The 14,354-nt window shown below is 38.2% G+C and overlaps 1 protein-coding gene across 2 annotated transcripts in view; it reads right to left on the bottom strand.

Annotated features, from left to right (window-relative positions):
• DCDC1 (doublecortin domain containing 1) overlaps positions 1–14,354 on the bottom strand; it is a 497,179-nt gene that overhangs the window by 230,753 nt on the left and 252,072 nt on the right. For both annotated transcript variants that reach the window (XM_040495539.1, XM_040495540.1), the window contains 2 exons: positions 3,545–3,646; positions 150–313 (listed from right to left, as the gene is read on the bottom strand). In XM_040495539.1, coding sequence (XP_040351473.1) covers positions 150–313; positions 3,545–3,646 — 266 coding nt within the window. The remainder of the gene's footprint in view (positions 1–149; positions 314–3,544; positions 3,647–14,354) is intronic.

Here is a 14,354-nt window from a genome sequence, read left to right as displayed (position 1 = left end):
CACAAAAAACACCCTGGAAATTTTATTGGAATGCAGAATTTCAAAAAAAAATTCACAAAGGGTAGTACTTGGCTTCTCAACTCCCCTTTTAAATTAGCTTGCCCCTGGAAAGATTGAGGACAGACAGAAAATAAACACCTTGTTCCTACCTGTATGCTTTACCGTAAGAGACCCAAATTTTTTGTTCATTCTTCAGCAAAAGTGGATTCTTAATTTCTTGACCATGCTCATTAAAAAGCCGGATTGAAGAAAAATTGAGGCCTAGTGGGTTGGTGGGAGATCCTTGAAGCCTCTGATGGATCTTGAGAAGTAGCTGGTGGTGGGGGAAAATAATGAAGAAGAAGGAGAAGGAGAAGGAGAAGGAGAAGGAGAAGGAGAAGGAGAAGGAGAAGGAGAAGGAGAAGAAGAAGAAGAAGAAGAAGAAGAAGAAGAAGAAGAAGAAGAAATAATGTAAAATGTGAACATATATAATAAACTATCTGTACTCTGTAACAAATGAATCCAAACAAATGATAATTAAATTCATATAGAATGTTAAAAGAAGTGTGAAATGATGGCAATATTTAGCTCAGTGTAAAGTAACAAAATGAGCAGGGGCTTTTAACCAGCAGGGGGTGCCACAGGCTTGTGATTGAGCTCTGACCCTTTGGCACAGGGACTGAAAGCAGATGTGACAGTCTTACAGAAAGAGCAGTTAGCTTCTACACATGGTAACAGTCCTCTTTGATAAGGGTTATGCTTTTCTTGTGTGAGCTGCACATTTTGTTAGGCTCCTTCCAGAGCATGTTCAAGTTTACAACCAGCAACCTCCCCCTTCCCAACTAACCTCCGGTAACCAATGGTAGAACAAGTCACCACTTATAGGATTGCAGAAATAAACATGGTTTTCAGGCTATGTTGATTCACTTAGACGAACCCTTCTTGAATGTAGTTTAATTAAGAGCCTTGCAAAAGCTTGTGAGTTGCTTCAATTATGAAAATGTTTTCAAGTTGTGAGTAAGCCATAATTGAAATGTGAAGTATGAAATGCTGCCATTTTACATTTTAAAAAATAGCATTGCCAATGTTTGCTTCTGTCGTACGCTCCGGGTTGCTAAATTATCAAGATATTTCTAATTTAAGGCACACTTTAAATGAAAGTAATTCTAACTAACTGTGTTGCACATGGAATTTTAAAGGACATTTTTCCTTATCCATCAACTTTGTTTGAATGTTTAAGCTCTTTCCTGCTCTGCACCCCACACTATCCATCATTCTATTCTCCCTGGAGCCTTCTGTCACAGGCTTCCTTTTCTTCTCTCCCTTGTCAGTTCTTATGTCTCTCAGTTTCTTGTTACTCTGTAATCTCGGCAGGGAGGCAGATATATTTGTGGCCTTTTCTTGCCTAGCTGCTGTTCAGGGTGTTTTTTGGTCTTTCTATTAATTCGCATTGAAGGTATATTGAGAAGCTAAATGCCGAAGCTTAGACGAAAGAAGGCAAAGTTGCGATCCTGCCTTATACCCCAGGTTTCCTCACCTATTGGCTATAAAGTCTTGTCCGGGTAAAATATTTTCTTTGATCAGCAACCATATTTATAGAACACCTAAGACTTAGGCTTTGTTGTAATTAGAGATAAATAACCGCATCTCTAACTTCATCAGCTCTACATTGTTTTCATCGCCTCTATGTTGACCAGATTTTTACCCTTAAGCATCAGAAAGGCTGAAAACAATGACACATTTTTCATTTCATTGAAGTTAATGTTTCTCATCCAGCCTAATCAAGTCCTTTGAATTAAAAATAATGATTAGGGAAGGTGATAGAACAATAAAAATCTGCATTGTTTTTGGCTTTGTTCGTTGAAGCCACAAACATATTTTGAATTCTATAGATTGTTTTTACAAAGCCCTACATTTATTTCTGTGTGATCTCAGCCCTTGAGCTTATTTTTGGTCGAGTTGCTATTATTTCAGGAAACATGTAATGCTGATCATCTTTTAAATCACAGTGATTTTGCTTTGAAAGCATCATCCTTTTTTGTAAAGGGGAAAGATAGAAAAGATTTAAGGCCTGATCCAAGAAAGAAATATGTACACAGAGAATAGGAGTATGTGGCAGGAGGATATGAACACCTGACCACTTAACCAAATTCATTTTCACAGGAGAAGCATTGCAATTTCTATTTTCTCAACTTGGTGACAGACTGAATTTTAGGTGTTCAAAGATGAGCATTCAACAGCCTACAGGAGGTCAGAGCCTCAGTGCCTTTCATCTCTAGGTCATTGACTAGGGCAGGGTTATGGCAACCAAAAGTTGTGATAATCTTCACCCATGTATCTTTAAAGCTATCATCACCAAGTCTTCATAAGATAAGAATTTGTTCAAGGACCTGAGAAGAGTGTGAAACATCTTAGGCTAATGATTGAGACAAGTGCGTGCCAAGGGAATAGTAATCCTTGGGTACCACAAGGGAATCTCCCTAACAAAGAGCTCTATAGTGCCCCTAATTCAAGTTTTTCCCCTAGAATTACTTGCATATAAAGCAAAGCATAGGTCAGTTTCAATGTGCCATAAGCCAACACAAAAACTTTCTATAAAATAATATCTTCCTATATAAGATAACATAAATACTGACTTCAATTTTAATGTAAACCAAAAAGTAAAATTTTCTAATACAATTAAGAGGGAAAATAGGTAGAGGATTCTAGGAAGTCTTTTATACAATGTTGATTTGTATAGTCAGAGATGTGAAGGTAAAAAGAAACCAACCAAGGCTCTTCATCCTTCTCTCTCTAATCAATCCAGGTAGAGTTTCCTATCTCTTCTGGGCCCAGCCAATGATCAGATCAGATGAAAATCTATAGAACTCTTGTGATTGACTGTAAAGGCCAGGTAATGGATACCACCAGGGAGAGATTAAGTCAGAGGGTGCTGAACTAAAGGGAAAGGAGCAAGTTTATAAACAAAGGCCAAGGAACAGAGCCCAAAACACTGGTGTATGCTTGGGTGCATAACCCCAATTTGTAAACAACAGGGTATTCAGTGTCCTTTTATGCAAGACAAAGACCCAAAATAAAGACCCTGAACATATTGGTTCTGCCTGAGAAACATCCCAATTGTCTGGAAAATAAGCAAAGGTAAGAGTGCCTAAGATAAACCATCTGGACATGCCCACAATGAGCACAGGAGAAGACTAACTGTATGCTAGTTGCTTACGGTTTAGGGCTTGGAAATACCCTCAACCCAGAACATACCCTCCACGGAATATCATGTCACTTCCTTTCAAAGTGTAAACAAGAGGGCAATCCCAGAGTACAGTGTAGACAGATTTCCAACTATAGGCAGAATGAAGGTTAAGATACTGTTAAGTATGAGACCAAGAGTTAATGCTGTTTTAAAGCTGAGAGCCTAAGAAGTTCAAAAGTCAAGCTTGAGACTATCTATTTTTACAGAGCAGCAAATGATTAATCTCCCCAAAACAATTTTAAAGATGTAATTGTCTAAATTAACTGCAAGTAACTTGAGAGACACATATAGCCACAAACAGCCAGTCAGTAAACTCACTTTTTCCATCATATCACCAGTTTGTGTTGGGCTACTAGACTCCAGGTCTTTTTTGCTGATACAAACAGAGATCTCTCCAGTGTCTTTACCATTTTCAAATATCTGAGAAATAAGCACATTCAAAATTAAAAATAAATACATGCCATACACATTCGTGTATATGTTCATACATACATACATAAAGGTAAGCTTTCCTGGCTTTGCACGATATGGTGCCGACTGACAGTCCTGCATATGGGAACTGTGCAAGGTAAGGACTGTTTCCATGAACATGTGCAAGTAACTGGCAATGAAAATCAACAGGACTAGAACAGTATAAGAACGTCCTTGTTCCTCCTTTCAGTTTCAGTATCTTTAACCTGACTGGCATTCCCTACCATTTTAAAATAGAAGGAAACGTGGGGACATTAAAGGAGAAATCACTCACTGCACTGGATGCTTAAATGGGACAAGCACCAAAGAAAGGTCAGTTAGCAACAAATTAACCACTTTATTTAATTCTTTTGAAAAACATAAAGCCACAATTACGTGAGGGATCTTTGATTTATATTTAAAATATATCAGTGCTCATGGGGTGCCTGGCTGGCTCACTCAGTAGAGCACGTGACTCATGATCTTGGGGTTGGGAGTTGAAGCCCCATCTTGGGTGTAGAGATTACTTAAAAATAAAAATCTTAAAAAAAAATTTAAAATAATAAAATATATAAGTGTTCAGTTCATTTTCTGACTTACTAAAAGGAAATTCAACCTGACAGATTTATTGCATGACAGTACGATGAAAGCCATCCATTTTAAGTGCACATGCACAACAAGTTGTTGAGAACAGAGATAAAATTCTTAACATTGCATTATGCAAAACTTACTGGGAAAAAAATGCTAGCAAATGTTCTGGTCAAAAGTAGCCAAACAAACCAGTTCACACGGGGGGGATCCACTAGAATAAACACCATCCTCTGACCATGTTGAGGACCCACATGGGGTATGCCAATCCATTCACCAGGCTCTTAAGAATAGAAACAGACCAAGGAGGCCTGAATAATTTAAATCCTTTCTTATTTCATTTTTTCTCTAAACTTCTCTTCTTCCCTGATACACCTATCACATCAGAGTAGTCATTTTATTTATCTCTAGTGTTATTTCCAGAGAAGATAATTTAGGAAAATGCCTTATTTAAAAGGAAAGAAAACCATCGATTTTGCTTTTGAGACAGTTTTGAGAGTTATTTAATTAGTCCAAGCCTAGTTTGGGGAATAATGTGAATCAATAGCACTTCCTTAGGCTTTATCAAAAAAAAAATATATATATATATATATATTTATATATTTATTTATATACTTTTTATATATAAATTTTATTTTATATATAAATATTTATTTATAAATATATATTTATATAATTATTTATATTATTTATATATTTATTTATATATAAATATATATTTATATATATTTTATATATTTATTTATATACTCATAATATTATATGAGTAATAATGTTCAAGAATTGTGGGTTTTTTTCTACTCAGTGCTTTTCACTGTGCTGATAGTCCAGTGGAGATAATGCAGCTGTCAGCCTTGGTACATTGATATCCCACACCCTATAGCATCTTTTGCTAACAGGGATTTTTTAAAACTTCGTTTTTGAGTACATACACAATTCTGAGCAAGAAATCTCTCTACTTTTGCAAGGAACTTTGTAAACTCAACTGTTGCCTACAAGCCTACAGGAAATAACGTGGGCGGAGAATCCTACTCTCCCAACAATCTCTTCAGGGCGGTAACCTGGAACAGAGCTCTTAAATAATAGTGACATTTAGCAAAGATAGTTTCAATTGTGGGTGTCATACATTCTGCAAGGTTAGTGTTGACAAAAGTTCAGTTTGGGGGACTTATTGACATTCCTTTGTCAAGACTTGCTAGACGTAGAATCAGAGTACAGAAAATTAATGCTCTAGAAAATAGCGAACTGCCAAACTGCGAGAGCAAATAGGAGTTGGCCAACATCTAAGACCTTCAGTAGCTCACTGCTTTCTTTACTACCAGTAAGAAGTCTGCCCTTCTAGGTCTAGAAGTGTAAAAAAAAAAAAAATGGGGCGCCTGGGTGGCTCAGTAGGTTGAGCGTCCAACTTCAGCTCAGGTCATGATCTCATGGTTTATGAGTTCGAGCCCCAGGTCGGGCTCTGTGCTGACAGCTTGGAGCCTGGAGCCTGGAGCCTGTTTCGGATTCTGTGTCTCCTTCTCTCTCTGCCCACCCCCCACTTGTGCTCTGACTCTGTCTCTCAAAAATAAATAAATAAATGTAAAAATAGAAGTGTAAAAAAAAAAGGCTCTAGTCTCCAAAATCTCTATAAAGGCATTAAAAAAAATCTTTTAGGGTTTAAATAAAATTTTAGGTGTTTAAGTGAAAGAAGCCTTTCACAACAATTTACACACACTAAAAAAGCTAACTGCCAAACAGTGTGACAATTAGTCACTTGTGTAATGTATTGTTTTTCTGCATTTTTATAAAAACTAAAATTCTCTAAGCCGAAATTTTATGAGATTCTGCTTTTCCTAAGGCCTACCTCTCATATTTAAGATCTTTATTACTATGCCCATTTTTCTAAAATCTAATTATTATTTTTTTCTCTTCCTTTGCATGAGAAGTATTTTTACTTCTATTGTTCAATGTCTAAACAAAGATAGCTTTCTAAGCAGAGTTTCTGTGATTGACTAGCTATAGAAAAATAAAAAAAATAGTCTACTTTTATTTTACTGCTGCCTGATCATTGGCTTAAGAAATACCGACCACTGTATTGGCTTCTCAGTGGCTCTCTCCATGGCCTCACCTCTTGACAGCTCTAAAATTAAATTCCTACCATTGGAGTGGGATGATGGAAAAAGCTAGCTGAGGTGAGTCTTGGGTCCTAAGGAGAAAAATAATAGAACCTTTAAAAAGAAAAAAAAAAAGTGATCCAGATCCTCTCAAAAGGCATGGTAGCTAATGACTACTGAAGAAAATACCTATGAATAAGAATTTACTTCTGTGACTATTTACAACAAGTAAAAAGTTGTAAGGAGTGTTTTCCGTGAACGACAGTCTTTGTACTTTCTGTCATGTCAATATTAACTTTTGTTAAGAAGATTAAATTAGATTAACACCAATGTTTCCTTTTTTAAGTTTATTTATTTATTTTGAGAGAGTGTGTGTGCATGCATGCGTGTGGGTTGGGTAGGAGCAGAGGGAGGGAAAGAGAAAATCTTAAGCAGGCCCCCTGCTCAGAGCAGAGCCCACTGTGGGGCTTGATCCCATGACCCTCGGATCATTACCTGAGCTAAAATTAAGAGTTGGTGTTGCAACCGACTGAGCCACCCAGGTGTCCCACACCAATGTCTTATTGTAATATTGTTGATCAATTTATTCACTCAACAAATATTTACTGAGTACCTTCAATGTGCCGAGCATTGCTCAGGTGCTTAAGATACACCAGTGAACTAAGATTCCTGCTTTTGAGAAACAAAATAAGTAAGGAAATCACATAGCATGGTCAGGGTACATTCAGGTCCTGTAAAAGCTGTTTGTTCATTCTTTCTGTTAAAGAAGGCCCACCAAACCGTATAAGATTGGTGGACCTTCAATACAACTGGTGGGCCTTCTTTAACAAAAAAAAAATGCAAAATTACAAACGTAAAACTAGATAAAAGATATTCACTTAAAATGAGAGGAAAAAAAATCACAACAATTTACACACACTAAAAACTCACACATAGCAAAAACCATTACAAAACATTTCCATTAATTAACTACCCAACACACATATTTTGGCTGAATTGTCTTTGATCATCTCTTCATATGGTCATTTGGTAACATTTTCTATAAGGAGAATAGGAAGATGATTCTTCCCTCTAGCATGGTTAATCCAAAAAAATATTATTTGTTTGGAAAAATCTCTCAGCTTCACAACTTTGTTGGACATTTCATAAAAATGTTTAGGATTTGATGTCACATTTGGGAAAACCTTGGTCATAGTTCTTTAAAATATGAGCTATAAAATGTGGAAGAATTTCCTACAAATAGTTGGCTTTATTATTTTCCCACCATGTTTCTCCTCCACCACCCATACACTTTTGATGCCAAGCACTCTAGTCCATAGTCAGAAAGCAATACACTCAATGGCCAGCAGGTAGTGGCCATCTTCCTGGGAACTCTTTCCATATCAGAATGGTTAGTGCTAACTTAACCATACAGGGAAGTGACTGTAAAACACTAATTACATCCCATGACATTCAAACTAAATGTATCTCCACTCAATTTTCTCCAGCCAGACCTCAAAAATGCCTGCTGCCACCTCAACACTACTTGATACAAGAGAACTCTTGACCGAGAGGAAGTTGGACTAGGAACGGGCAATGGTCTCAACCAGTTACAGTTAAAATATATTTGCAAATTTTACAGAAACATGTGGCCATGTGTACTCATTGCTAATGTTTCTTCTAGGGCTTTGAAAGGGGCCTACACAAAGCAGGGACCCTGAAGCTTAATTTTCATTAGCTGTGTGGTAAATGCACCTCTGAGAGTGTTAGAAGGTGCTAAGTGGTATCTAGTAAAGGGAAGGGGACATAGGGCCTGGGATAAGGGAGGGCAAAGGGTGTGGTGAACACCATATGAAGCAGGTGACCAGAACAGGCCTTCAAGAGAGGAAAGATCTGAGTCAAAAGTTGGTGGGGAGAGAGTTAACCAAGCAGATAGGCTGGGGGGAAGAGCATTGCAGGCAGAGGGAACTGCTTAAGCAAAGAAACTAAGGCAGGAATGTGTCCAGTGTGTTCTGGGAACTGCAAGAAGACTAGTGTTATTGGAGCAGAGTGGTAAGAGAGGGAGAGTAAGTAACATGAAGTCAGAGGGTTAAGGGATTGGAAGAGAAATGGGGACTCTTTGGAAGGTTTGGAACAGAGCAAGAACAAGATCTAACTTAAAAGGGTCATTGTGGCTCCTGGGCAGAGAGTAGACTATAGAGAGCAACAGTAATCTGAAGGGTGGATGGATGATGGTGGTTCAAACCAGAGTAGCAACAATGGACATGGTAAGAAATGGTCCATTTCTCTTGTTCGTTCCTGAGTAATTTTACTTGTTTACTTGTGTATTAGCAGGGTTGGGAAATAAAATTTGTTGTTAAGCTAATATTTCTGAATATTATGTCTGTGTCTATGGATAGAAACCAAACTAAATATAACTGTTCATATGTAGTATTTGTGAAGGCATAAAAATACCAATGAAGTAGTAAAAGACTTTTTATTTACTGTGAAGATTTTATAGAGACAGTGACTAAAAAAACCTGCAACTTTTATGGGGAAAGATGACCTGAATGAATTTTGACCTAATGTGGTTCTTTGACAGGTTTGCCCAGCATCATTTATGATACCTATTTAAGGACTTGTATAAGGCCTACTTCAGTGCCATTATCCACCCTTTAATACTATAAGTCTGGTTAAGAGCTAGCTGTGGGGGAACAGCAGGTTCCCAAACTCTCCATAACTGCTGGGCAGACCACCCAGGAAGCTCTTCTGTGCGTGAGTGGAAGGCCAAACACCTAGGCTTCAAAATACCTCAGGACACAATGCTGTCAAGAGGCAATAATAAGAAAATGACACTGCAGTGTGTTGCTAAAAGTTGGGAGGCTGTACAGTAACAGGGTTTACTGCTAGAGGTCCAGTGAAGAAAAGGAATATAAAATAGCCACACAAAAGTACTTGGCATATTTCAATGGATATAATTAAATACGTTGAAACAAGGTTAACTTACACATTGGCTTAAATTGTGATCCACAGGATGCAGACTCTGAGACCAAGATTTACTCACAGGAATTTTACTGGGGAGCCTTCTGGGAAGCAGCACAGCTGAGGGAGTGAGGAAAGCAGGAAGGGGCAGGTGAAGGTGAGTGTGATGCAGTTGCAACAGAGGCCTCTGGTGGGAGCCCTAGAGCTAGAATGGCCGGCCCTTCAGCATAGGCCAGAATTGAGGCAAGGGAGCAATCACGCCTTTGCTCTGTGCACGAACCAGATGTTGGCTGCATCCTGCCCCCAGGATGAAGGCCTAGTCTTGGGAGATGCAGCTCCTTTACACAGAGGGCAACCGCCCAATAAGAATATAGTTGTGGCAGCTGAGGGGTGGATATCTCAGTCCCGACGAGGGACTCTGGTGGTGTGGCACCGCACCCATTACACACATGCACGGCAATCGGGAGTGCATGGCGCACAGTTACACACAGAAATTACTCAATACTCAAAGCAACCGCACATTTTACAGGGAAGTCTCGCAAAGGTTAGATGACTCGCGTGGGGCAATTCGACTCATAAGGGGTAAGGAGATCTTTAGAAATCAAGTCCTATAGTGTTTTTAATTACAAATATCAAAGTTCACCCTTTTATCTAGTATTAGGAAGTATACTAATATGAAACTTAGTATGAAAAAGTTTAAGGGCACAGAAATGTATTTTACAGTAAAAGGTTTTTTTTAACCTAAGTCAAAGAAAAGGAAAATTAAAATGAAATACTTGTCTTATGTAAGAAGCTAATCAGCCGTGAAAAAAAAAATCTTTATCCAATCAGAATTCAAAGTCACTTTTGGAGCTAGAAAATCAACTCTAACTGAATTAGCATTACATGTACATTAAATCAAATAAATGTACTGTTATGTCTTCCATTTTTATAGACTTACTAATTTTTAGAACATTCGCATTTTCTGTATTTTCTCAAATGTATATTATAAACCAAACAGTAAACATGTCTAACTTAAATATTCAGATAAAGTGATAATCACAAAGCAAATATTAAAATTATGGGATTCAGGCAATGGAAAGTTAATAATGAATTAGTATATTTATATTACATATAAGAAAAAGTGTTTTAATGCCTAATAGATGTCTTTAAATGGTATTTCACAGGTAAGGAGCCAATATGTTTAGTCCCAGGAAATAAAAATGCACTTAAGTGAAAACAAATTATGGAATTGCTAAACTTTATCAGTCTAAATGGCATCTGGACCAAAAATCAAATTAATATTATATTTAAGCCCAGAAAAGGGATACCTAAGAAAATAATTTATTTTAAAAGAGACATTTTAGGGACGACTGGGTGGCTCAGTCGGTTAAGCCTCCGACTTTGGCTCAGGTCATAATCTTGTGGTTCATGAGTTCCAGTCCCGCATCGGGCTCTGTGCTGACAGCTCAGAGCCTAGAACCTGCTTTGGATTCTGTGTTTCCCTCTGTCTCTGCCCCTCCCCTGCTTGCACTGTGTCTCTCTCAAAAATAAGTAAACATTAAAAAAAGAGAGAGAGAGAGACGTTTTAAATTTCCTCTTTAAGTTGTAGCAGAGCCCACCATTTAGAAGGTGTAAGTCAGGTGACTGCATATGGGGTAGGATTTAAGGTGAAAGCCAAAAGATTCTGACCCCAAAAATATCTCTCCCACCAACTTGTCAATACTTGAAATTCCAGTTAGAGATTTACTCCTTTGTCATAACTAAAATACCACAAAAGAAATGCTATTCAGCCTTATAGGTTATTGATCTTTTGATGCTGTGATTTTTTTTAATTTTATTTATTTGTTTTTCAATATATGAAGTTTATTGTCAAATTGGTTTCCATACAACACCCAGTGCTCATCCCAAAAGGTGCCCTCCTCAATACCCATCACCCACCCTCCCCTCCCTCCCACCCCCCATCAACCCTCAGTTTGTTCTCAGTTTTTAAGAGTCTCTTATGCTTTGGCTCTCTTCAACTCTAACCTCTTTTTTTTTTTCCTTCCCCTCCCCCATGGGTTTCTGTTAAGTTTCTCAGGATACACATAAGAGTGAAACCATATGGTATCTGTCTTTGTATGGCTTATTTCACTTAGCATAACACTCCAGTTCCATCCATGTTGCCATATTTCATTCTTTCTCATTGCCATGTAGTACTCCATTGTGTATATAAACCACAATTTCTTTATCCATTCATCAGTTGATGGACATTTAGGCTCTTTCCATAATTTGGCTATTGTTGAGAGTGCTGCTATAAACATTGGGGTACAAGTGCCCCTATGTGATGCTGTGATTTCTAATCTCTGCTCTCTGGAACCCCTTAGAGGACAACAGTGGGGGGTCTGTGGTCCCAAGTGGGAGATCAAACCCGATAAGTGAGTCTGTGGAGGCCGCCACCATCTGGCTTCAAATGGGATAGATCCTACTTTCATTTATATAGTAGACTCCAAAAAAGAATTTTGATCTAAGAAAACTATTTTTTTGAAAACCGTCTTAGACTGAAAGAAAGCACAGCATGCCCTTTTCAAAAGAGTAAATCTTGAAACAAGGTGGTAAATGAGAACATGGGGTATCTGACCATCTGAATTGGGGGTTGGGAAGTGGGGGTGGAGGAAAGGCCAACAGAGGCTGAGGGTGGAGAACCTGCACAATGGCCCTTGGAGGCTTCACAGTTCACCTGGGAGTGGGCCCACATTCCCTCTTTTATGCATTTAAAGTCACCTTTCATCGTGAGGTGAGTGGATGGCTCAGGTGAACAGCCAGTTTAGGCTCAGGTCATGATCTCTCCGTTTGTGAGTTCGAGCCCCACATTGGGCTTGCTGCTATCACTGTAGAGCCTGCCTCAGATCTTCTGTCCCCCTCTCTCTGCCCCTCCCCCATTTGTGCTCTCTCAAAAATAAACATTAAAAAAATTTTTTTAAATAAAATCACATCTTATTGTTTTGTTACAATATTTTTTAAAGAGCTTCACTCTCACCCCATTTTTCTGTGTCTATGAACAAAGTAAAATTTTCAAAACAAGGTGATGGGCCTATAAAAATATTTTCTTTGTATCCAATTACAATTCTCACTAAATTTGAGATAAGAAAATGTTCAAAATTATCTAGATGACAGAGGCAAGGCAAATTTGTTTGCCTGTCATGTCCTAAGCTAAGTAATTTCAATAAGCCCTTTATACATGAGGATGTTTCAAGAAGAAATGAAATAAGGATCTCACTTTGTCTAAATTAATTTAGTGTGTAAAATTATATTTAATTGGGATTAAAATATCAGATGTGTAAGTCCTGTCAGTAGTTGGGTATAATATGATATATACCAGAGCTTAGTAAATAAAGGTTTTTGGAAGTTCCTGGGCTCAGTATATTTCTTTTCAAAGAAAATAAGGCCTTTTTAAATGAGAAAAACAGCCACATCCCCCAAATTATATTTTATTAGGGGAAAACGAACACTTTTAAGATTAAATATGAGCTAAATCATGAGACGTCCCCAAATTCTCAGTCTCAGAGATCATATTCTCATCTTTGGATAGAGTATATGTTTTTAAATGCTATTCAATTTCTTGTTTAAATATATCAACTATGTCTGTAAATTTAATTTTCCCCTTAATAAATGAATAAGTATGCTGGGTAACTAAAACCTATACAAAAGTTTACCATCTTTGGCAGTACATTTTTAATTTAATAAATAATCCATTTTTTATCATAAAACATTATTGAAATTGTAAGTAGAATCTTAAGTAGGTGTAAATATATCACTTCATTTGCACTTACTAGAAAATCTGTATTCATTTCTATGTTTAAATGATGAATTGACGCTTAATAATATTCATGGTGAGTTGGGCTAACATAGATGTCAGTGGGTAATTCAGGGGACGGGAGCATATGTAGGAAGAGAATCTCAATGACTTGAGCATCTCAAACACTCTGTGAAAAAGCTAATTGAGAGGTAAAAACAAATTAACTGCTATGGAGAAGGACAATCTCCCCGAGAGAGAGAGCGTGCCTACAGCAGTAAGGTTCAGTGGTTGCATTTAGTCCGGGTAACTGCTGGGACAGTAATCCAGCTCTGGCCTGTGGACTTTCCCTGCTGACTGCCCACCTGGCAATTCTCTGGGCACCTTCAAGGCTGTCAGGACTGTGCAAGGAAAGCTGGTCTCATTACAACCAGCTCTGCATGGGAGCTGATGCCCCAACCAATTGCTCTTCCCTAATTTTGATACAGATGCAGTTTTTCTCTTCAGCGGGTCTAGGAAGATACAATCTTCCTGCACACAGATTTACACCTGGCTGCAGATGTCTGTCAGGAAATAGGCTGAGGTGAATACACTGGCATTTCCGCCACCCATCACCCCCCCCAACAGTTGAAAGATGAAAGAGAGAGAGAAGGAGAGAGGAGGGAAGGGAAGGGAAGGGAAGGGAAGGGAAGGGAAGGGAAGGGAAGGGAAGGGAAAGAAAGGGAAGGGGAAGGAAAGGGAAAGGAGAATGGAAAGCAGGGTAGGTGAATGGTTTCAATGCCTACTGCTAATAGTTATCCCATAAAATGTTGGAAGGCCTTCATAGGATCTCAAGTTTCTTGCCTTTAAAAGGAGCAATCCAACACTTGCCTACTATGATAAAATCCACACATAAAAATTGATTATCTTCATCACATTTTGACATTTTGATCAACATTTAATGAATGTTCTTTTTTTTTTTTTAATGTTTATTTATTTGTGAGAGAGGCAGAGACAGGATGCGAGTGGGTTAGGGGCAGAGAGAGGGAGACACAGAATCCAAAGCAGGCTCCAGGCTCTGAGCTGTCAGCACAGAACCCTACGCGGGGCTTGAACTCACGAGCTGTGAGATCGTGACCTGAGCCAAAGTCAGATGCTCAACCGACTGAGCCACCCAGGCACCCTGAATGTTCTTAAAATCTTAACAATAACCTTGAATATTCTAATTTTGCCACCCTAGCCACAATTCCTTTGAAAATGAATGTCATCTTGCCATGTTTTGGTATCTGTACTTAACGCATAACCTAAATTTGGTTTTCCATTG

The sequence above is a fragment of the Herpailurus yagouaroundi genome, unplaced genomic scaffold (genome assembly GCF_014898765.1).
Source record: "Herpailurus yagouaroundi ecotype Mexico unplaced genomic scaffold, PumYag 187, whole genome shotgun sequence".
Taxonomy (NCBI): Eukaryota; Metazoa; Chordata; class Mammalia; order Carnivora; family Felidae; genus Herpailurus; species Herpailurus yagouaroundi.
The sequence above is the reverse complement of the archived record's forward strand: the minus strand, read 5'-3'. Positions and strand labels throughout refer to the sequence as shown.